This window comes from Oncorhynchus keta, unplaced genomic scaffold (assembly GCF_023373465.1).
Source record: "Oncorhynchus keta strain PuntledgeMale-10-30-2019 unplaced genomic scaffold, Oket_V2 Un_contig_6244_pilon_pilon, whole genome shotgun sequence".
In the NCBI taxonomy this organism is placed as follows: domain Eukaryota; kingdom Metazoa; phylum Chordata; class Actinopteri; order Salmoniformes; family Salmonidae; genus Oncorhynchus; species Oncorhynchus keta.
Genome location: NW_026288751.1, coordinates 1294795 through 1317794, shown reverse-complemented (window position 1 = coordinate 1317794; position 23000 = coordinate 1294795). Strand labels below are relative to the sequence as shown.

Below are 23000 nucleotides of genomic sequence, written 5' to 3'. Positions count from 1 at the left end.
GAACCCACCACACTACAACAGCATTATGCCCCACAGACAACTCAATATTAATGCTACATCATGAATCTTTTGAAGGAGTGAGACATTGATGGAGCCTGCTCATCTGAAACACTGTCTTATTTCCTTGTACTTTATCAAGATCTTTTAATAAGTGAGCCATCAATACATGTTAGTCTCACTACTGAAAATGTAGTGTCTATTGCAGGATGGGCTCATGCTCAGTCAACAGAACCATGAAGCCATAAAAACACATCAAACACATCAACATCCATAAGAGGAACCTCAAAATACTGAGCCGAATTGTCTTTTCATGTCGGCTTTTTGTACTTTCCCTTTGATACAGATTAGTGTCTTTATGTGAACACAGAATTTATTTACAAATAAAAAGACAAACTGTTTACAAACCATGTTTGAACCTTTCTCTATGTGTTATGTCGATGTTTTTGTTTTTATATACAGCTGAAGTCGGAAGTTTACATACACCTTAGCCAAATACATTTAAACTCAGTTTCACAATTCCTGACATTTAATCCTAGTACAAATTCCCTCTCTTAGGTCAGTTAGGATCACCACTTTACTTTAAGAATGTGAAATGTCAGAATAATAGTAGAGATAATGATTTATTTCGGCTATTATTTCTTTCCTCACACTCCCAGTGGGTCAGAGGTTTACATACACTAAATTAGTATTTGGTAGCGTTGCATTTAAATGGTTTCACTTGGGTCAAACCCACAATAAATTGGGTGAATTTTGGCTCATTCCTCCTGACAGAGCTGGTGTAACTGAATCAGGTTTGTAGGCCTCCTTAATCACACACACTTTTTTCCAGTTCTGCCCACAAATGTTCTATAGGATTGAGGTCAGGTCTTTGTGATGGCCACTCCAATACCTTGACTTTGTTGTCCTTAAGCCATTTTGCCACAACTTTGGAAGTACGCTTGGGGTCATTGTCCATTTGGAAGACCCATTTGCGACCAAGCTTTAACTTCCTGACTGATGTCTTGAGATGTAGCTTCAATATATCCACATCATTTTCCTCCCTCATGATGCCATCTATTTTGTGAAGTGCACCAGTCCCTCCTGCAGCAAAGCACCTCCACAACATGATGCTGCCACCCACGTGCTTCACGGTTGGGATGGTGTTCTTCGGCTTGCAAGCCTCCCCCTTTTTCCTCCAAACATAACGATAGTCATTATGGCCAAACAGTTTCATCAGACCAGAGGATTTCCTCCAAAAAGTACGATCTTTGTCCCCATGTGCAGTTGCAAACCGTAGTCTGCCTTTTTTATGGCGGTTTTGGAGCAGTGGCTTCTTCCTTGCTGAGCGGCCTTTCAAGTTATGTCGATATAGGACTCGTTTTACTGTGGATATAGATTCTTATGTACCTGTTTCCAACCAGCATCTTCACAAGGTCCTTTGCTGTTGTTCTGGGATTAATTTGCACTTTTCGCACCAAAGTACGTTCATCTCTAGGAGACAGAACGCGTCTCCTTCCTGAGCGGTATGACGGCTGCATGGTCCCATGGTGTTTATACACCTTCAGGTGTTTGGAAATTGCTCCCAAGAATGATCCAGACTGGTGGAGGTCTACAATCTTTTTTTCTGAGTTCTTGGCTGATTTCCTTTGATTTTCTCATGATGTCAAGCAAAGAGGCACTGAGTTTGAAGGTAGGCCTTGAAATACATCCACAGGTACACCTCCAATTGACTCAAATGATGTCAATTAGCCTATCAGAAGCTTCTAAAGCCATGACATAATTTTCTGGAATTTTCCAAGCTGTTTAAAGGCACTGTGAACTTAGTGTATGTAAACTTCTGACCCACTGGAATTGTGATACAGTGATTTATCTGTCTGTAAACAATTGTTGGAAAAATTACTTGTGTCATGCACAAAGTAGATGTCATAACGGACTTGCCAAAACTACAGTTTGTTAACAAGATATTTGTGGAGTGGTTGACAAATGAGTTTTAATGACTCCAACATTAGTGTATGTAAACTTCTGACTTCTGACTGCAAATGAGAACTTGTTCTCAACTAGCCTACCTGGTTAAATAAAGGTGAAATAAATAAATAAAATTAAAAAAACTGTATGTGTTGTTTTAGTGATATTGGTTATTCTAAATACTATGGGAAAAATGCTTAATTTAAATGATTATGAAGTAGAAAGAGAAAATGAAAAGTACGTTACACTCTCCATAATACCGACAGACACAAACTACATAACTAATAATAATACCTCACTAATTTAATAAATGTACACTTTGTAAATGTACCCTACCCCTCCACTACCCCTCCACTCAACCTATTCAACAACAGTCCATGGTGAAAAGGAAAACACTGTCATTGCCAAAATGCAAAAACAGCTGAAAATGTCCACATGGCACATACAGATCCTAATAAATGATTTCTGGAGGAACGTACCTTAGGAAAATGTCTTTCTTTCCTATCCAAATCTGGAAAAATGCCAAAGCAAGCAATCTGCATAACTATATTTGATGTGGGAGATGGTTGGTTGCTGGACGTTATTGAGTCTATTGAGCTGGATGAGGAGAGAATGGGCTGACCAGACATATTCCCAAACTCTGAAACACTCTATGTGAACAAAGGCTTTCAACATACAGTGCGACAAAGATTTAAATGTACAATGGGGGGCACCTTTTTTGAACAGCTGTTCACAGTGAAGCATAGAGTTGAAAGAATGTGCTGGAAAAAAATTGCATCAATACTGATTTGTGAATGGATATCTGCCTGCTTTTAAAGTGTAGAGCTGAGGAAATGGGATAAAAATCAATCACGTGAGACACCCATACCTATCTATTTACAATTTGCTGGATAATTGCAATAAAATAAAGTAATGGTCAACCTTTGGGATAATATAATTCTAAAGCATCTTCATAACCATGTCTTTATTTCAACATAACCAGCTAAATTTACAATGACAACTCCATGTGGCAGTACTACTAGGTATACTATTGGATGTATAGTTATCCACAGATCCACTTGCTGAGTCAGTCCTTGTTTTTACAGATTAATTTATCCCAATGCCCTGAAACCTTATACCAGTTGACTTATCAGTCATCCTCTAAGTAAAAACAAACAGTCTAATCTGCAAATATTCTCATTTTCCATCTTGTTAGTATTGTGGCTTGGTCAGGCCTAATTTAGTGTAGATCATTAGTTAGCAGTTAGGAACACTCAGGACACAAGGTCAAAACAATAGGTGTACAATCCCTTACAAAAGACACTGGCAATATGTGTTTCTCTATTTCATTTAGATATTTTGTATTAAAGCATATAACTATTTTCTATAATATACATGATTTAGGAAAGTGAAATCACCAGATGTTGTCCTATCAATTGCCATCTAAACTTCCATCCATTGAAAAACACCTTACAAACACTCCAACCCAACTCCTATTACAACAGTATCTTTAACACTTCTAATCCTCAAATTATTTATTTAGATTCATTACAAAGATTCTCCATTTGAGTGTGTAGGCCATTGACACAGGTTGAGAACAGTTCATGATCCTTCCACATAGAATTGGCTTTCCAGACATATAGATCTTTTGTCAGGTGATATTTCCATTTATTGCACATATAAAATATAAACGACATACAGCTACTGTGCATATATAATTACTGTACAACTTGAAGAGAGGTGCATTCCATTAAGAACTGCATGCTCTCTCCTCTCACCTTGGTCACAAGGGCCCAGTTTTTCAAAAGTCACTTTGATGGATTTTGGCAATCAGGTAGGATTAAAAATTTGAATTGGGTTTTTCAAACCAGAAAAATGTGATTCTGATCTTCCGGATAGGGATTTCGCAATTCAATCTGACCTTTAATCAGGATTAAACGTCATTTTTGTGTTATTCAAAACTCAAAGGTAGTGATTAGCATAGCTTTGATGCCGAAAATCAGGATTATCTTGATCTCAGTGGAAGGGTGGATTCAGGGTGGATTTAGAAAGCCGAAAGGCACAACAACCAATGCATTTCAATGTAACTAATGTGAAAAGGTTTAAAAAACATTCTTACATCTGAAAATCAAAGGTTTGTTATGTTAAATGAAAGCGCGAACCACAGGCAAGGTGACTGGAAACATGGATGAGTACAAACAGACCAGATATGCCTTCTGTAAGACAATCAAACAGGCAAAATGTCAGTCCAAAGACAAAGTGGAGTTGCAATTCAACGGCTCATACGTAAGTATGCCAATTGGGTACTTTTTCCACCACTGTTCATTAGGATCTATGGATTTCACATCACTGGGAATACAGATATGCATATGTTGGTCACAGATACCTTAAAAAAATAGGGGTGTGGATAGGAAAACCAGACAATATCTGGTGTGACCACCATTTGCCTTATGCAGTGTGACACATCTCTTTCGCATAGAGTTGATCAGAATGTTGATTGTGGCCTGTGGAATGTTTTCCCACTCCTCTTCAATGGGTGTGTGAAGTTTCTGGATATTAGCAGGAACTGGAACATCCTGTCGTACATGTCGATCCAGAGCATCCCGAACATGCTTATGCAGTTTTGTTATTTTGGGGGATTTCCGTGTATTGTTTTGTATTGTTAGGTATTACTGCACTGTTGGAGCTAGGAACATAAGCATTCTTAGCAGCACAGGGACATAGTTAAATTCATAGACTTATCAAGAGAACAGCCATGGTCATCCCCATTGCCTCTGATCTGGCGGAGTTTTGGAGTGTGCCCTTGGCTATACATAAATGGGGAAAAAAACAAGAAAACTGTGCCATCTGGTTGGCTTGATATAAGCAATTAGAAATGATTTATACGTTTACTTTTGATACTTAAGTATATTTAAAACCAAATATTTTTTAGACTTTTACTCAAGTAGTGTTTTACTGGGTGACTTTTACTTGAGTCATTTTCTATTAAGGTATCTTTACTTTTACTCAAGAATGACAATTGAGCACTTTTCCCAACACTGGTTATAAGTGATGTGCAGGTTATATTATTTTTCATCAAGGTACCTTTATTTACACTGAGTGTACAAAAAATAAGGAACACCTGCTCTTTCCATTACAGACAGACTGATCAGGTGAATCCACGTGAAAGCATATTTCATGTGGATTTGGCTCCTGAGTGGTGCAGCGGTCTAAGGCACTGCATCTCAGTGCAAGAGGCATCACTACAGTCCCTGGTTTGAATCCAGGCTGTATCACATGTGATGTGATTGAGAATCCCATAGGGCACCACACAATTGCCCCAGCGTCGCCTGGGTTTGGCCGGGGTAGGCCGTCATTGTAAATAAGAATTTCATCTTAAATTACTTGCCTAGTTAAATAAAGGTGACGTTTAAAAAATAAAATAACGTATTAACCTGCTCAGTCTGTCATGGAAAGAGCAGGTGTTCCTTATGTGTAAATAAAGGTACCTTGATTAAAAATTCTACATATTTTTTTAAATTTTACATTTATTTAACCAGGCAAGTCAGTTAAGAACAAATTCTTATTTTCAATGACGGCCTGGGAACAGTGGGTTAACTGCCTGTTCAGGGGCAGAACAGATTTGTACCTTGTCAGCTGGGGGGTTTGAACTCACAACCTTCCAGTTACTAGTCCAACGCTCTAACCACTAGGCTACCCTAATATAGACATGAATTGTATGTGTGCCATTCAGTGGGTGAATGGTAAATACGAAATATTTAAGTGCCTATACAGACTGTTGTATAACTGTAGACTATCCGCTAACAAATGAGAACAAGATTGTCCTCATTAGGAAACGAAACGCTTTAAAAAAGCCGAGAGATAAACTAGTACTTCCAGCGCCGAGACCCCTAGAGGGCGTAGTTCTTCCATTACGTTTTGTATTAGACCATACGACGTTCTTTGGCGAACCTTGGGGCTATCTATTGTAGTTTTACCACGGAGATTACGAGTTTATGCAAAAAGTATTACCATGGTGCTTGTATTATGTGTAATGCGATTCCGAGGTCAAAATGTTCCTCAAGATTTATGAAGAACAGCTCCCCAGTATTCCTACATTATGCCATCTGCGGAGCCATTGATTACCTCTGCTGTTTATTGAATGCCCCCTGCAGAATCAGGGAAACACAGACATAGGGGTGTTTGATACATTTAGTAGCCTACACCAGAAATATTAACACCCAGTTTCATATTCTACTTAATATAAGTTGGATATTTAGGTTATGTAAATGAATCATATTTGAAACCTTTGTTGTGCTGAAAATAAGTTATATACTTTCTTATGAAAACTCCATTATTGCCGCCCTAAAATTCTTTCAAAGTGGAACAGTCCAAGGGTTACAGGAAGTTGTAGCAGCTGCCATGTTTGGCTGCTTTGTTGTAGGTTTCTTGTAGGTTTCCTGCAGATTTTTTTAGGTGTTGCAATGGAACCGAGCTGGAGTACATTTCTATTTCAGGTAAGTGAACTTTGATACCCGAAAAGTAAGGTCATTGATGGAATAACTGTAGGAACCAAAAGACATTCACAGTCTGACGTTTTTCAAATGTATAATTTTAAGTAAAGCTATCCAAGCAAAACAATGGTACATCAATCCAGGCTTCCAGCTGAGAGGTTGGGCATGACGTTTGGAAAAATGTTATTTTTCTGTATTACTATGGTGATGGAAAAAACACAAATTAGTTGGCTTAGTTATCTAACTAACGTAAAGCTTTGTTTATGTTATGTAAGTTCGCTTGTTAGATCAAAGCCAGCAAACGTTATTCATAGATCGATCATTCGCAGGCTCCAAGAACGCCACAGCCAGCCTTGTTTTTTTTGTTGTTGCCCGGAACCGTTGATCCGTTTTTTTTCTCTGTCTGACCGTATAACTTTACTTTATAAACAATGGCTAGCCAGTTGGCTAGTTTACTAAAATAATCGAATCTCGGATCACTAGAAAGCGAGAAATACTTTCCCGATTGACGTTTAACGTTACTTCGCTGCTTTTTCGCCAGTCAGCGTTTAAGTTTCTCCTTCCCCCTCAATGATTCTAAATAGCCAGCTAAGTTAGACCTACAAGCTAGCTAACATTATATGACCGCGAGTAAAGAAGGAATTCAATTTGCACACACAATAAAAAGTGATTTATTTCAGTTTGCGAAAAGGCGATTTCAATCCATATAACTATCTCAGTTTTAGCTAACTAACCATTATATTATGCAACATTGTCAGCTGGTTATAGCAAAGTTAACGTTACTATTTTTGTTTTTGGCCTGCATTCAAGCTTAGTTTCTTTCCAGATTTGCATTACAGCATCACTGCACCAACGTATCATATTTGGTTTATAAAATTGGACACATTTCTGCTAGCCTATTGGCTCGGCCATTAATAATAGCGATACATAGTTTTTTCAAGCAGGTTATCAAAGGTCTAGCCTACAGTTGTAGTGGAATGATTGTTTGTTTTTAAACAAATTAAGGCCACGGTAACCTCATGGAGCTAAGATTTTATCCGTTAGCTGGCTTCTTTTATTTTATCTGATTTGGATCCTTGGGGACTGTTGGAATAAATTGTCATCATAGCTAGTCCTTTTTGTGTCAAGTTCCACAACCACCAAACTATTCAATCCGTTTGACCTACTCAGAGCTGGGCCTACAATGTTGCAATTCAAATAATGATGGTTGTGTTTAATTGGGCAACCTGGTTCACACCTGAATAGAAATTGTCCCCGTCATAATATTAGTATCACACGTTTTATACATTATATTATAAACATTCATTGGAGTTGACCTCACTCATAAAAGTATTGCCTGGGCCCCCAGCAGGACTGGATCAGTTTAACAGTCTGAAATCGGAGCAGCCTTATCCCCCCCCAAAGTGGTACATGGCTCCATCTTGAAAAATAGATGATTACTTTTTTGAATGGGAGCTCAGATTGTTTGAGTGTTTAAAATTCTTATTCTACGGGCAATCCCTTTTTAGCCCTGCTTTCTGCATTGAAGTGATTGCTGTAATTTTCCCTGGTACAGCTAACTCTGTTCTATTCCTGAAGTATTGGAAATGTGCAGCTGTTGCTGGCTAATTGGAGTGGGCCCAGAGCCTGTGTGCAGGGCCAAGTTGAGGCTAAGTGGCAGTCAGTCTCCAAATACTGAGCACAGTGCAGCAATTTTACTGAGGGTAGTATGGTGTTGTGTGATGTGATGATGCTAATGTTAACAGTCCCTCATTGATCAGTAGATGTTAGGAAGTGGCAAATGGGGTGAAAGTTGATGTTAAATGCAGCCCTCTTGCTGAATTCTCCCATGCAACTGCTAGTTGCCATGTCTATTTATCCTAACATTATTATTATCTTAGTTATCTTGATGATTCATTGATCCTATCAGATTTTTTCACCCCTATGGAGGAGCACTCTTTTCTTGTCTCAATGTAGATTTCTTTTAGCCCATCTCATCAGACTATCAACCACTGTTTAATCAAACGGTTGTAGCTCAGGGCCAGAGGGATCAACATTTACATTTAAGTCATTTAGCAGACGCTCTTATCCAGAGCGACTTACAAATTGGGCCACCTGTCACTACTCAAGAGCAGAGGGGGGGGAAATACTTTCACTTTGATTCCCCTTTTATGAAAAAAGTGGTGCTTGACAAAGGCTATTGTGCTTTCTGAGAGAGCTAAAGTACACATAATCCTTCATTACTCATCTGCAACAGCGCATAATAAGAGGTGCGTCTGTCACTGGATGCCTTGTTCCTGACAGAAAGGCTGTGTGACGCTGGCTTCTGCGTCCGTATGACTCACGCTAAACGCCTCTCCTCTGGAGCCCTAACTCGCTCATTGATCCCAAGGATGTTGGCAGCAGGGTAGCATGATAATGAGAATGGCCAGAACAACCTCTCCTATATGACTCAATCTGTCCCTGGAGTATGCTTGAATAGGCTACCACAAGTATTATTTTCGTCTAGTTTAGCCTACGTCTAGGGTATTTTTATTGCTCCACCTACGTCCTGCAAGTACCAGAGCTGTAAAATACCTTCAGTTATGCCTATAGCTTATCCCACAGTAGAATGTTGGAACTGTCTGAGCAGTGATAGCTTACTGGGAAAACCCCAGGCAGGAATGTAATGTTCCAAAAATAACGATGTTCATTTCTGTTTTTAGGACATACTTGTTAGCTAATCTGACATTGAAAACAGTGGCAAGGCAATACATTTGCACTCAAATTAAGGTCATTCATCAATGTTCTTCAGATGGCTCCAAATAGTTTATTTTTCTCAAATCTGTGTAGGAAATGCTACAAAGACTTTCAAAATGTTATTTCCTATTTCACATGTAATTGTTCTTACAGCAAATAGTTAATAAACCATTACATGAATCACTGTTTGCTACATAATAAGTCTAAGCCAGTCACCGATCAGTAGTGTTGTTAGTGTCTTTTCAGAGTTGCTTATTCTCCCGGCCTTCCATTTTGATATTATTTGCGTTGGAGTGACCCCAGCCTTCAAAGCACATTTGTATCAAAATGGTCAGAGCAGCGTGAAAGCGCTGCAGGCCCTGCACGTCTTTCTTGGGGCCAGGTTGTCTGCAGCAGCAGTGGCTGTGTCTTCTGCTGTCTGCAGTGTACAGCCCCCCCGCCCCCCCTCTGGGCCAGTAGGTCCTGTTCAGACAGCCCGAGAGAGGGCTAGAAAATCATGATATTGATGACTAATCCTGGATGGTAGTGAGTGTGAGCAGGTGCTCAGACAATAGAGGCGGGAGGGTGCGGTGGCGTTCTCCCTGAGTTCCTGGGTCTGAGAGCACGTCTGGGCTGAGGTGTGTGTGTGTAGAAATGCAGGCCCTGGCCCATGAATAGAGGAGCCAAATGGGTGAAGATGTGCTTACAAAGACCTCTTGTTGAGCACTGAGTGCATCACTGGTTGGATTTGTCTTCCACAATGGGGCAGATGAAATAAGGAGGAGAATGTGGGATTTATTTTTATTTTCTCCTCCCCCTCTTCCAACCTCTCTCTTGGCTGGCCCTGGTGGGTGGATCGATGGATGGCTGACCGTGAAAGGGAAGGGTCAGGTATTTGACCTTGCGGAAGAGAACGCAGTTGTCTTAATTGCAGCGTCCCTCTTTTCATTTCAGTTGGTCAGTGTGTGTGTGTGTGTGTGTGTGTGTTTTGTCTGTTTCCAGTTATTTTTCATCTGATGAAATGGCCATGTTTCTATTAACTCAATAAAGTGTTGACATCAGAAAGACCCAGATGAGAAGACTTTTCCTCTCCATCCTACTCTATTATGCCTGCCTTTGGTCTCAGATGGAAATGGTCAATGTGACCTGACCAATATGAATGTACATTTTTGTAGGACCTGGCAGCAGCTTTTACTGGATACACTTTTTTTTCTCCAGATGTCAAGATATTTGAGTAGCACCCAATCTGGGCTCTGAAGCTGATGAATGACAGTCAAGTTGTAGGCTAGCCTACACGTTAGTGATGGGGGGATTGATAGATTTTTTTTTTGTGCAAGATAATTAATTTAAAAAAAAGTTAACACCAAAATATGTTATATTTCATCCCAAAGCTTATTCTCGATCTTCTTTTTAAATAGTGAGCCAACGTCTTTTCAGCACTTATTTCATTGACTGATCAACTCATATTCTCATACTTTCTCTTCTCTCTGCAGCAGACATATCATAGGCAATATGTTTGGAACATCAAATTGCAAGTAAATGTCAGTGATAGCAAAAATTGCAATACATAATCATATTGGCACCTAAGTATTGTGTAATATCGTATCGCGAGGTCCCTGGCAATTCCCAGACCTACTAAATATAACGGTCACTATTTGTGGGGTCCTCCTCCTCCTCAATTTAAGAAGCTCCAATGAACAGCAATAATGACCCTTAACGGGCATGCTTGGCTCTCTTTGTGCACAGCAGCCCTAGTGCCGTTCTGCCGATTATGTTCTAGAGCGGGATGTTAAATCCATCCAGCCAGGCCTATCAGCTCTGCACACGTCACACTGGCTACCATCACATGACTGTTTGAACTACGCTAGATTAGAATACATTGACCTATGTTCTGCATAATTTAATGATAGATCACCTGAGGGTCATATTTCTCATAACCTAGTATATTTAGCTAGATAAACATGTTAAATTATGATCAACATTATACATATTTTCTAGTACATTGTGGGTCTGTAAGCAGACACAGTGCTGCCACAGTTGGAGGATCCCCAGTCACATCCTTTTCCTAAAAACATCCCTGTCTGTCTGGTGCGGTGTCTGTGCTCCCCTCAAGTGTAGTGCTTATCCCTGATCTAGAGGGCTGTTTAGTCTGCGCTGAAGCCAAGAAGCAGACAAGCAGACAACGTATTCCAGCGCTGCATGATTTATTTATTCATGTCAGTCGGGTAGCTTCCCGCTTTGACGTCACTAACCTTCTCTCACAGCGGGGGACCTCTGCTCTGTCTGCTGTGCAGCACAACCATGTACTCTTTAAACTGAAACTGACTGATTTAGCAACAGTACATCAAGGCCTCTCACCTCTCTGCCAGCTCCTCTAATTGGGCTACTTTGGGTGGTGGCTGAATCTGGTTCTTTATGTGGATGGCAGGTTTCACTTAGTGTATTCAGCGTAATATGGCAGAGATTCACCACTGTGGTTAGACATGGAGGCATCCTGTGGCTCTTGCCTGTACCTGGTGGCTCTCTGTTTCCTGACGTGTGGCTAAGGAGATGGGGCTTAACCTGCACAGCCCCAGAGCCCATGCAGTCACACTGCTGAGGAGGAGAGTGGGTGGACTGTCTAATGCACACATTTCTACAGTGGCGGGGAAAAAGTACCCAATTGCCATACTCAACCTAAAAATATAAAATTGCTCAATTAAAAGTCTCCTAGTAAAATACTAATAGAGTAAAAGTCCAAAAGTATTTGGTTTTAAATATACTTGCTCAAATATACTTAAGTATCAAAAGTAAAAAGTATAAATCATTTCAATATTAAGCAACCAGATGGCAAATTTTTGGTACTTTTTAAAAACATTTATGGATAGCCATGGGCACGCTCCAAAACTCAGACTTAATTTACAAACGAAGCATGTGTTTAGTGAGTCCACCAGATAAGAGGCTGAAGGGATGACCAGGGATGTTCTTTTGAATTAGATAATGTTATTGTCTTACTAAGCATTCAAAATGTAATGAGTACTTTTGGGTGTCAGGGAAAATGTATGGAGTAAAAAGTACATAATTTTCTTTAGGAGTGTAGTAAAGTAAAAGTTGTCCGAAATAGTGAAGTACAGATACTGCAAAAAACAACATAAGTAAAAATACTTTAAAGTACTACTTAAGTCTTTGCACCACTGCATTTGTTAATTCTATAGTTTTTTTGTTCATGTTTTAGGGACACGTTTGGAATGAAGTCCATTTTAATGTTGCGCTACTAGCTAACCAGGGGAGCACCTTGTTTGGTTTAGCTAAACTCATGCACAGGCTGCTGCTGGGGGCACTAAGCTGGATTCTTCCAAGCCTGTCTCTATTTTGGCAGACTACTTTTGCACACATGACAAATGAGCACCACCATGACAGGGATCATTTTTCATATAGCAGATTTAGATTCCTCAGCAGCAGCAGCAGGCTGTTTGTGTGCCGCCTCACTAATGACACAGCCAGGGCCTATTTTTGTCCTTGTAAAACATCCACAGTCATTGACCCTGCTTTTTTTGCGTATTTCGTCAAATAGATGCCCCAAATGTCAATACTTGTGGCTCGGCACAAAGATGATTCTTTATATGGGACTTGGAAGTCAACAGAGCCAAGCAACTACTTGCAGTGGGGTTTTAGCAAATTATTTTCCCAGTCAGTGTGGTTTTAGACGAAAGGGTTATTGTGATGATTATCTGGCTGAATGTTTTCAGATCTTCCAGTGCATTTCCTCCGGTTGTCTTTGTTGTGTTGTTTGGCTGTCTCTCTTGCATGTCATTAGTCATTCAGCAGAGGGGCGGAAGTGCTGACTGGAACCCCCGCTGATATACTTTCAGTCTGCTCACTGCTCTGTTCTGGCCCCCGTGGTCTACTCTGCCACGCATGCGCTCAGAATGACTCACTGTCTATTTCGGTGTGGCTTCAGACGCAGTGGCTTGCGCCTCGCAATCACACCGGCAGGCAGCCGCGCTTTCACTCCAACTCTTTGCAGCGTCAATTCCGTGGAAGAGCTGTGAAATCACGTCAGAAAGGGCACCGTACAAAGCCAGTGTTGAATCTCCATGTGTTGTGTAAACACATGTAACTACGAGGCCCAAGGCTAAAAGCTCAGACAACGCTACTACTGTCGAACGTTTGCCTGCCAGTACAGTATTTAGCACATATGAACAGTGTCGGCAGTTTTTAAAAAAGAAGCCCTTGTTGATACTAGCCGGAAGGTCACAACTCGATAACTACCTATCAAAATTTAGCCAGCTATCTAACTTTAGCATCTTCGCTAACTTGCACAACAGTGCAGTGTACTGAGCTAGCTAACACAGGCAGCAGCTTCATGGCAACTAGCTAATCCATTGTGATTTAATTATGTCAGTACTAGCTAGCTACAGTGGCTAGCTACCTTGGAGGAAGTATTTGATGTTGTGCACTTAGCTAGCTACCATCCCATAGCCTACATTGCATATGAAGTGTGACTGGCTCATTTGTGGATGCACGGACGTGCACTGATTAGCATTGGGATTCTGCAAGTAGAATCGGTAGGTTCGTCGCTACAGGATCGGCACGCAGTAGGTATCACATTTGTTTTGTCAAGAGAAGGAACGGCCTCCCACTGTGATAAGTAACTATCGGCAGTCTATCGTTAGTGAGATTCTCTGTGTGTTTCATGCTTAAGGCTGAGGCGGACAAGTCATCAAAGCAAAGCCTTCCTAGCAGCACCGGATCATTTTAAAATGTGGCCTGTGAATGGCAGTGAGATTAAGCTGTTCTCAATAGGCCTAGTTGTTGCATGTGAATGGCTCCCAGATTAGGCTATTCCCAGTAGGCCTTGTGAGCCAGTAAAACAACACAAAGAGCCTAATGCTAAATTAATTTCCTCCCAAACTATTTTCTCACTGCAAGAGCGGTTATATAAAGGAGGAATGTCAAGACATAGGCTAATCTCCAAAAAGTGCCGGGTTACATAAAGGAAAAAGCAGAGCTACAAGGATGTGAGGTACATTTGGCTGTGTTGAGTAACAAACAAAACCTGACCTTTCAGTGCGCTCTCTTATAACAAGCCTGTAGCAGGCAGAGCGAGGAAGGCTCATGGTAGTTTCAACCTGTAGTTCTACTCTTACAATGACGGCCTAGGAACAGTGGGTAAACTGTCTCGTTCAGGGGCAGAATGACAGATTTTTACCTTGTCAGCTCCGGGATTCGATTTAGCAACCTTTCAGTTTACTGGCCCAGCGCTCTAACCACTAGGCTACCTGTCGCACCGTTGACAGTGCAAGTCAGAGCAAAAACTCAGCCATGAGGTCAAGGGAATTGTCTGAAGATCTCAGAGAAAAGATTGTGTCAACATCGATCTGGGGAAAGGTACCAAAAAATGCAGCTTTGAAAGTCCCCAAGTACACAGTGGCCTCCATCATTCTTAAATTGAAGATGTTTGGTACCACCAAGACTTCCTAGAGCTGGCCGCCCGGCCAAACTGAGCAATCGGATGAGAAGGGCCTTGGTCAGGGAGGTAACCAAGAAGCTGATGGTCGCTCTGAGGGTTCCTCTGTGGAGATGGGAGAACCTTCCAGAAGGACAACCATCTCTGCAGCACTCCATCAATCGGGCCTTTATGGTAGTGGCCAGACGGAAGCCACTCAGTAGAAGACACATGATAGCCCGCTTGGAGTTTGACAAAAGGCACCCAAAGGACTCTTAGACCATGACAAACAAGATTCTCTGGTCTGATGAAACCAAGAATGAACTTTTTGGCCTGAAAGCCAAGTGTCACATCTGGAGGAAACCTGGTGGCAGCATCATGCTGTGGGGGAAGTTCTTCAGCGGCAGGGACTGGGAGACTAGTCAGGATTGAGGGAAAGATTAATGGAGCAAAGTAGAAAGAGATCCTTGATGAAAACCTGCTTCCGAGTGCTAAGGACCTCGGAGTGGGGCGAAGGTTCCCCTTCCAACAGGACAACAGCCCAAAGCACACAGCCAAGACACCGCAGGAGTGGCTTCGGGACAGGTCTGAATGTCCTTGAGTGGCCCGGCCCGGACTTGAACTCGATCAAACATCTCTGGAGAGACCTGAAAATTGAAAAGGATCTGCAGAGAAGAATGGGGGAAACTCTCCAAATACAGGTTTGCCAAGATTGTAGTGTCCTACTCAAGAAGACTCAATGCTGTAATCGCTGCCAAAGGTGCTTCAACAAAGTATTTAGTAAAGGGTCTGAGTACTTATGTAGAGGTAATATTTCAGTTTGATTTTTAATAGATTTTCAACATTTCTCAACCTGTTTTTACTTTGTCATTATCATGTATTGGGTGTAGGTTGATGAGGGGGGGACAATATAATCCATTTTAGAACAAGGCTGTAATGTAACAAAATGTGGAACAAGTCAAGGGGTCTGACTACTTTCCGAATGCACTGTATGTTGTTGACCAGTGTTTAAACTTGCTGTGTTGTGTCTCTACAGCAGGCCAATGAAGCCCTCCACCACCAGCACCAGGTGGCCCAGAACAGTCTGCTGCCGCTGCTCAACTCTGGAAATGAGCCGTTGGACCAGAAGCCTGTGATGCCCATTCCCCTGGACCAGAAACCCCCCGCCAGTGCCGCAGAGCTCCTCAAAGACAACGTGGCCAGCGGGGCAGGTGGCGGCAGGGGACCCATGCCCGTGGTAAAGAAGGAGCACAAGAGCAAGACACCCTTCATCTGCGGCTACTGCAACAAGGCCTTCCGTGACAGCTACCACCTGCGGCGCCACGAGTCCTGCCACACGGGCATCAAGATGGTGTCGCGGCCCAAGAAGACGGCCCAGACGGCCCCCACCATGGTGCCCTTCATCTCCAGCCTGCCCAGGGAGAACAGTGGGCAGCCCTCCTACATCTCCACCATCGCAGGCATCCTCACCACAGCCACCACCTCCGTGTCCTCAGCCTCCAGCATCATGTCTCCAGTCTCTATGATCAACGTGCCGCAGCAGAGCCAGCCCAAGAAGCCTGCCAAGCCTGTGAAGAAGAACCATGGCTGTGAGATGTGTGGCAAGGCCTTCCGAGACGTCTACCACCTGAACCGTCACAAGCTGTCCCATTCGGACGAGAAGCCCTTCCAGTGCCCCATCTGCCAACAGCGCTTCAAGAGGAAGGACCGCATGACATACCATGTGCGCTCTCACGACGGTGGAGTCCACAAGCCATACGTCTGCTCCGTGTGTGGGAAAGGCTTCTCCAGGTAGGCTCCAGCCATGCACTTTCATTAACCCTGGCTAGCTGTTTTATATTTCAAATAAAAGTGCTTTCTATTTATTACAAACTCAATTGAACTCCAACATCAACCAATTTTTAGTCTACAATTTCTATGTGGTGTTAGACGAGCACTGAGATGGAGTGTTTGACCATCTGTTGTTCGATGTTACATTTTACATGTCCCATTGACAGCTGCCCTCAGGCTCACGGATTTATAGGAGTGTTGAATAATCTTGACTCGGTGCCTTTGTGGTCCCCAGTATGTTTAAACAGTTGCTTTTTTAGAGAGCAGTTCAATTTGTGTCCCAGAGTTCCCTCTTGCGAGGACAGGCAAAGGAGAGGAGTTAGGCTGGGGGAGGCTGTGGTTCCCGCCAGCTTGTCACCACTTCCCCTTCCCCAGGGAATGCCATTAAAACAGGCCTGGGAGGCAGCAGCCTGGGATTTCCTTTAACCTAGCACCTAGTTTTCCCGCTCTGCTCGGGTGTTGCTGCTTACAGGGTCCTGTTTGTTTTAAGTCTGAGCCACCTGGAATGACTGAGCATTCCTGTCTTTCCAAGCAAAGCCAACAGTGGCCTTGAAAGATGGCCTCTTTCAACATTTACGGCAACATCCACTCACTACTTCCAGTTATGCATCATTAGTCATATGTGCAATTCATTGGCATGAGTAATGGCAAAATATGTAACAAATGACCATTGAAAACCCAAGAAGCAAAGAACTCTTACAGCTTGTTACTTGTTCAAATAACAGCAGAAGTTTGGTGTGAGTGAATATTCCAGTGTCTCAAACTGATGTAAACATTATGCTCTCTGTCCAAACTATAATCTCAGAGCCCGGCTTGGTTCCAACACAGTGACGCAGAGGTTTATCGGGACACTGAAAAGTGAGAGGCCGGCTGGCAGAATAACGCAACTCTTAGTCACTGGCAGTTTTACAGGCACTCTGTCTGTCTGGAAGCTGCTGTCCTCCTCAGTTAACAGTGAAACGAGGAGAACAGCCATTCCGGTTCACAGCACTCCTGAAAATATTCTAATTGACTCTCCTTTGTAACAAAACCACTACCAGTGTGAGTGTTTTGCTTTGGCCTAGCTGCCTTGTGTTACTTCTCCACACCATCATCGGTGATGAAATTATTTAGTTCACAGCCTGTCTGCTGTAGTCCAGGTTTTCAGTCAAACAAACTAATGGTACCTCTGGGTGCTGCGATGAGTGGGCTGAGTGAACATTTGAGTCAAGAAAAGGTCAAAAGTACAGTGTGTGTTGTGTGTCCATTAATATTCTACAGCAAGATTGTAACTTTTCTTCTCTCCTCCAGGCCAGACCACCTGAGCTGCCATGTGAAGCATGTCCACTCCTCAGAAAGACCATTCAAATGCCAAGTAACGGTAAGGGAGAGTTAACTGTACTGTGTGGCCTCATTAGGGCCACTTGTCAGCAGCTCATTATTGACAACTTGAGCTGCATGTCTGTCGTCTAGCATCAATTCTCCCACTTTGCACTTTCCTTTCTGTCGGCACGGACAGTAATTGTTAGTGTCCTATGCTAGACTAGTGTCTTTCAAATGAGCCCATTAGTCATAGTGTTGTAATGGCAGTCTGTCCACAACACCACACTGCAGTATACCCTGTGGCCCCAGTAGAGATTTATGACTATCTATAAGCCTTTAAAGTTGGACATGTTCCATCCAGGCTTCACTTGGCATCGAGCTGGAGCACGAAGCTGTGTTGTCCTATGAATAGTAGTGTGCCTCTGGCCTGACCTTCTGACCCTGTCCTCTCCCAGGCCTGTACTTCTGCCTTCGCCACCAAAGACAGGCTGCGCTCCCACATGATCCGACATGAAGGGAAGGTCACCTGCAACATCTGCGGCAAGATGCTGAGCGCAGCCTACATCACCAGCCATCTAAAGACACATGGCCAGACCAACTTTAACTCCTGTAACAAAGGTACAGTCCTATGTCACCAACCACCTCCCCCCTCCCAACTCAAATAAAATAGTTTCAGGTTTTACATTCCTAATAAATAAATAAAAAAGTGAGAAACTGTTTTAAAATGACAACTTTTGAAGCCCTTTTAAGTCATTTTACTTAATTAGTTTGTACACACTTTGAACATTCACACTCCTCAATCCATAACTGACATTTTCCTAGAAGTTGTCTTTTACTCCATACCAAGACAGTGTGCCAGAGGCCAGTGTCTGGGCAAACCTTACATGACAGTGAAAATATCATCTGATTGATTGGTGCTGACTTCATCCTCAGGCAGGTTTCAGTCTCTGTGTAGTTAGAGTAGCACTACAGGACATGGAATGTCCCACCGAACATTGTCCATGATGGGCATTACCATGTCTTCTTCGCTGGTTACATTTTTCCCCAATTCCCTTGAGTACCATTTTGTTTTTAAACATGAATTAGATGTTTGTCTGAGTGGAGAGATGTATATGCTGTGCTGGTTTTTGTGGGTCTTCTGCGTGAGGTATGTAATCTGATGACATGTATTCTCGTTGACAGAAGTGAATGGCCTGTGGCAGAAATATGTTCTAAATTTAAAGCGCTTTCAGCAATTGGCTCGTGTTGGAGAAGAGAGAAGTGGAACATAGACAATGATATCTGATCCAACCACAGCAAACTTACAGCTCCTCCACTCAATTGATTTGTGCAGCTTGCAAGATAATTAGAAGAGGGAGGGCAGGGTTTTTCTCAGAGTATTGCTCTTCAGTTAGTCTTTCTCATTAGTGTTATTGATATATATTTGGTGGTATTGACTCTTACTTTGTATTACTGCTCCGTAAATAATTCAGATAAATCACTGGCACTGTAACTGTTTAAATATATACTATAAATGTATAATACATAACATGGAGGTCATGTTCAGCCCAATAACTGGCTTCTTCCTCAGCCCTCGTGCTATTACTGTCTGTATTTCCTGTTTTGTTTATTCATCTGTGAATTTCCATTTGTGAAAGTGCTGTATTGGAGTTGTGGTGATTCAGGCCGTAAGCCAACGTGTTTTTGTGGTTCTCCTGTGGAACATGTACAACCCTGTTCATCTCTTCCCATCCAGAGAACACTGCATCATAATGCCATTACACATGGATCACTGCTCAGAGGTGTAGTCAATAACAAAGTATAGCCTAGCTCAGGCCACCTAATCAACATTTCTAAGTTTCCTGTTTCAGTTACACATAGACAGAAGATGCAACAAGTTCTTTCCCTGGCCATTGAAAGGAAAGCTTCACTGCTGTGTTGTGTATTCACTCTGTGTTAGCTGCCACCTGAATGAGCACTGCCACATACAGCACAGAGAACTACAAGTAGGATATTATTTGTCACCACAGTAAGCGTATGGCCCATTCCCTCCCCCTGGGGACGAGCAAGCCGGGTAGTGTGTACCCACCTGAAGTGGGGCCTGTAGAGTGCACTGAGAGGCGTCCTAGCGGAGCAGCCTTGGCTGGCCTGCAGACAGTCCATTATAACCCATGTGTGTCTGTATTTCTGAATAGGGGACTGGCAGTGGAACTCCTCAGGGGGACGAAAAGGTAATGATAACATAGCATCGTGTGAATCTAACCCTAACCTCCTCCCAAGAATACAGTGACATCACACACACACGCAAGGATAAATACTCATGCCAGTGTGCCACTTCATCATCATTGCATCCATGAAAATGTTGTCTTGTAGATTTCTGTTCTAATTTTAAAGCTGTTTTATTATACTTTGCACAGCAAGAATGACCAAGTTAATGTTTTGCCTATACGTGATTACCTGCTTCGGTATTTGTTTTAGAAGAACATGTATTTGCCGCATTTAAAATGGTTAATGGTTATTAATATAAAGGTTATTTTAGTTCAGTCAGTGTGCTGCAGTAAAGATGGAGAGGAATGCCAATTGCATATACTGCAAAAATAATCTCTGGACTATTTCGCATACATTTAAGAGTGGAGATCAATTTTCTGCAGTGTATGGAGAGCATTCCTCCTTCTGCTTAATGATGGAGAATAACCAATAACTATCAGTGTAAAGCTTTTGTTCGATTGGTTTAGCAGTGAAGGAAAGGACGACATCTTTAATACTATATCCTCTATCCCCTGTTCTCTAGATAATGACATTCACAACTCTGCCTCAGCCACACCTGTAACAGCCTCCGCCCCCATCACCACCACGATGAACCGGGGCAACTCCATCAACAACCCTGTCACAATAGCGGCGCAAATGAACATTTCCACCAATACAGTTAACGTCAGCCTCCAACACCCAGTCACCATCACTGGGCCCGTCAACATCGCCTCGGTCAACATCCCTACCACGGCACACATGAATATCGCCCACCCTCTGGCCATCAGCACCCCCATGTCCATGACAATGTCCGGGCCCCTCAACATCGCCATGAGATCCATGGAGAGTATGTCTTTTCTGTCTCAGGTCCTGCCTTCGTCCCCACCCTGGTAAAAACAAAACGAGATGGAGAGAAAAATGAACCATCTTTCCCCAACCCTCTGGCCCCTGACCCCGTGCCCCTTCCTCAGACATGGAAATGAACGTTTAGCCTACTTGTGCCATGCAGCGGAGAGAACTACCCTGTCACATGGCTCCACCCCCAACCAATGTTACATCACAAAAGAGAGAACCAGAACAGTTGTGTACAAGTTAGATAGGGTTTTGTCTATTATCTGAAGGATGTCAAACCTAGATGTAGTGAGTCGGATAGTGTTAAACAGTGATGTCAACATTCCAGTCACAGTAGGATTAACAGGGGGGGGACACAAGCCTCACGTAAACACCCATACTTTTGCAATGGGAGAAAAAAAATCAACATTTAAAAGGACTAATGCAATAAGTATGAATTGTTGGTTTTATTGTTCCACAAGTTATCTTGCAAAGACAATGTGTTTCTTATGTTTTATCTATAGCCTGCTAATCCGTATTTAATGTTTTTAGGAGATGAGTTCAACAAAAGGGACAAAGACTTCCATTTGGACGGAAGGTTATTTTTTTCCACATCTGTGTATCCTTGTTTTTCAAATTGGATGTATGCTCTTGAGGTACATTGACTAACTTGTACAGTTGTCATGTTAATGTATTATCACCGTCAACAATTTATTCTGTATTTTGTTGAAGTGGATATCTGGACATTGTCCCTGTTGACTGTTAAATATGTATAATTAGGATAGTTATTTTTCTCTTTATTAGGGATGGCAGAGGTGTTTCTTTTATTGGGTCATCAGTTGATGTCAATTGTTTTATACAAACTGAGAAAGGAACTAGTCTTGCACTGAAAGCATATCCCATGTGTAACTAAACAGCAGTATTATCAAAGATCAAGTTGGAGTGTTAGGTAACCAGCCTACATAATACCAGGGCCATCTAGTGGCTTACAAATGCCATTGAGGGAATGGTCCTGAAGTTCACCAATGTTTATTTCTTAAACTATTATTATCGTGTTGGTGACAGATTTAGTTTTGTTAGAAATATTTTGTAACCTTTTATAATTTTGTTTTTGAGGACCCCAAAAGTTTGGACCTTCTGCTCAGGAAACTCGCTGAGAGTAGCCCAGTCAACTTTATTTGAGCTTTTAATTGAATACATGTCTAACTTAATCCTGGTCTTTCCCATGTTACTTTGTAATATTTAACTCACCATATATCTTTGTTAAAAGAAAAAAGTAGAAGTCCTTCAAAGACTAGGGATCCAAGAACTCTTATTTTTGTTAACATAGCCGTCCATTTTAATAATCTTGTAATCCACTTCAGTCTCTGCCTGTGTCATGGTGATTTATGGACTGATGTATGAAGAACAAAACACTAATGATTTCTGAGAAGGGTATGAAAATAATGAATTACTAGATCATGTTGTAGTGTTGCTGCAGCAAGTCGGGCCAGCATGTCCTGGGCAGCACATCTCTGACATTATGGCTGTTAAGACCCATAGATTACCATTACTAGATAAGACTTCTTACTTGGCTAAACCTAAGGATGTTCTCTCTAACAGTTTTCTTTGTTGAATGCCATATCACCATTGCAAGGTTTTTGTGCTGTGTGAGGTATAGTATACTCTGTCCTGAAAGAACACACACACAAGATGCATGTGAGTTGTATTTCCCTCTTGAGTTTTTTTCAAAGAAAGTCCAATGATGTGTTTTCTTATGCATTGAGTAGATGCACTGTAATTGCCTATTCTGCTTGCCAAATTTTATACACTTATGAGATGCAACTAAGTGAATATTTTGAATTGAATGCATTTTTAACAAAAAATGTAAATGATTTGGAAATTATTGGGACACCTGTGAAGGCAGTTGAATGTATATCTTTGTACAAAACAATTTTAGTTCTGAGGATGTGGTAGTTAAAATACTAGACATGTGAAAGATAATCTTTTGTATTAGAACATTAACAGCTATCATTTTGTATATATGAAGACTTTCTGATTAGCAGAAAGGTAAAACATTCCTACATTTTTTTTAAATGTATGTTTGTCAAATTACGTAAACATGCGCAATGTTTTATTTGCCTTCTATTTGGGATGTCTAAATAAAATGACTAAAACATGATGGTGTGCCATTTCCTGATTAGTCAGCCAGCAGTGGGATGCTAACTATTCCACTCATTAGAGAGCTTTTACTTTCACCCACAGCTTAATTGACAGCAATAGTGTTTAAT

At 41.8% G+C, this 23000-nt stretch overlaps 1 protein-coding gene across 2 annotated transcripts; it reads left to right on the top strand.

Moving 5' to 3' along the window:
* Positions 1–6278: 6278 nt before the first annotated feature.
* LOC118391356 (vascular endothelial zinc finger 1-like) lies at positions 6279–22891 on the top strand. Of its 2 annotated transcripts, XM_035782680.2 has the most exons (6): positions 6279–6419; positions 15578–16332; positions 17662–17731; positions 18129–18291; positions 19848–19883; positions 20444–22891. In XM_035782680.2, exons 1-6 carry the CDS (start codon positions 6387–6389, stop codon positions 20791–20793), a joined length of 1407 nt encoding a protein of 468 aa, XP_035638573.1. In that variant the 5' UTR covers positions 6279–6386; the 3' UTR covers positions 20794–22891. The 2 variants fall into 2 exon arrangements, with proteins under 2 accessions (XP_035638573.1, XP_035638574.1); XM_035782681.2 differs by lacking the exon at positions 19848–19883.
* Positions 22892–23000: the final 109 nt, after the last annotated feature.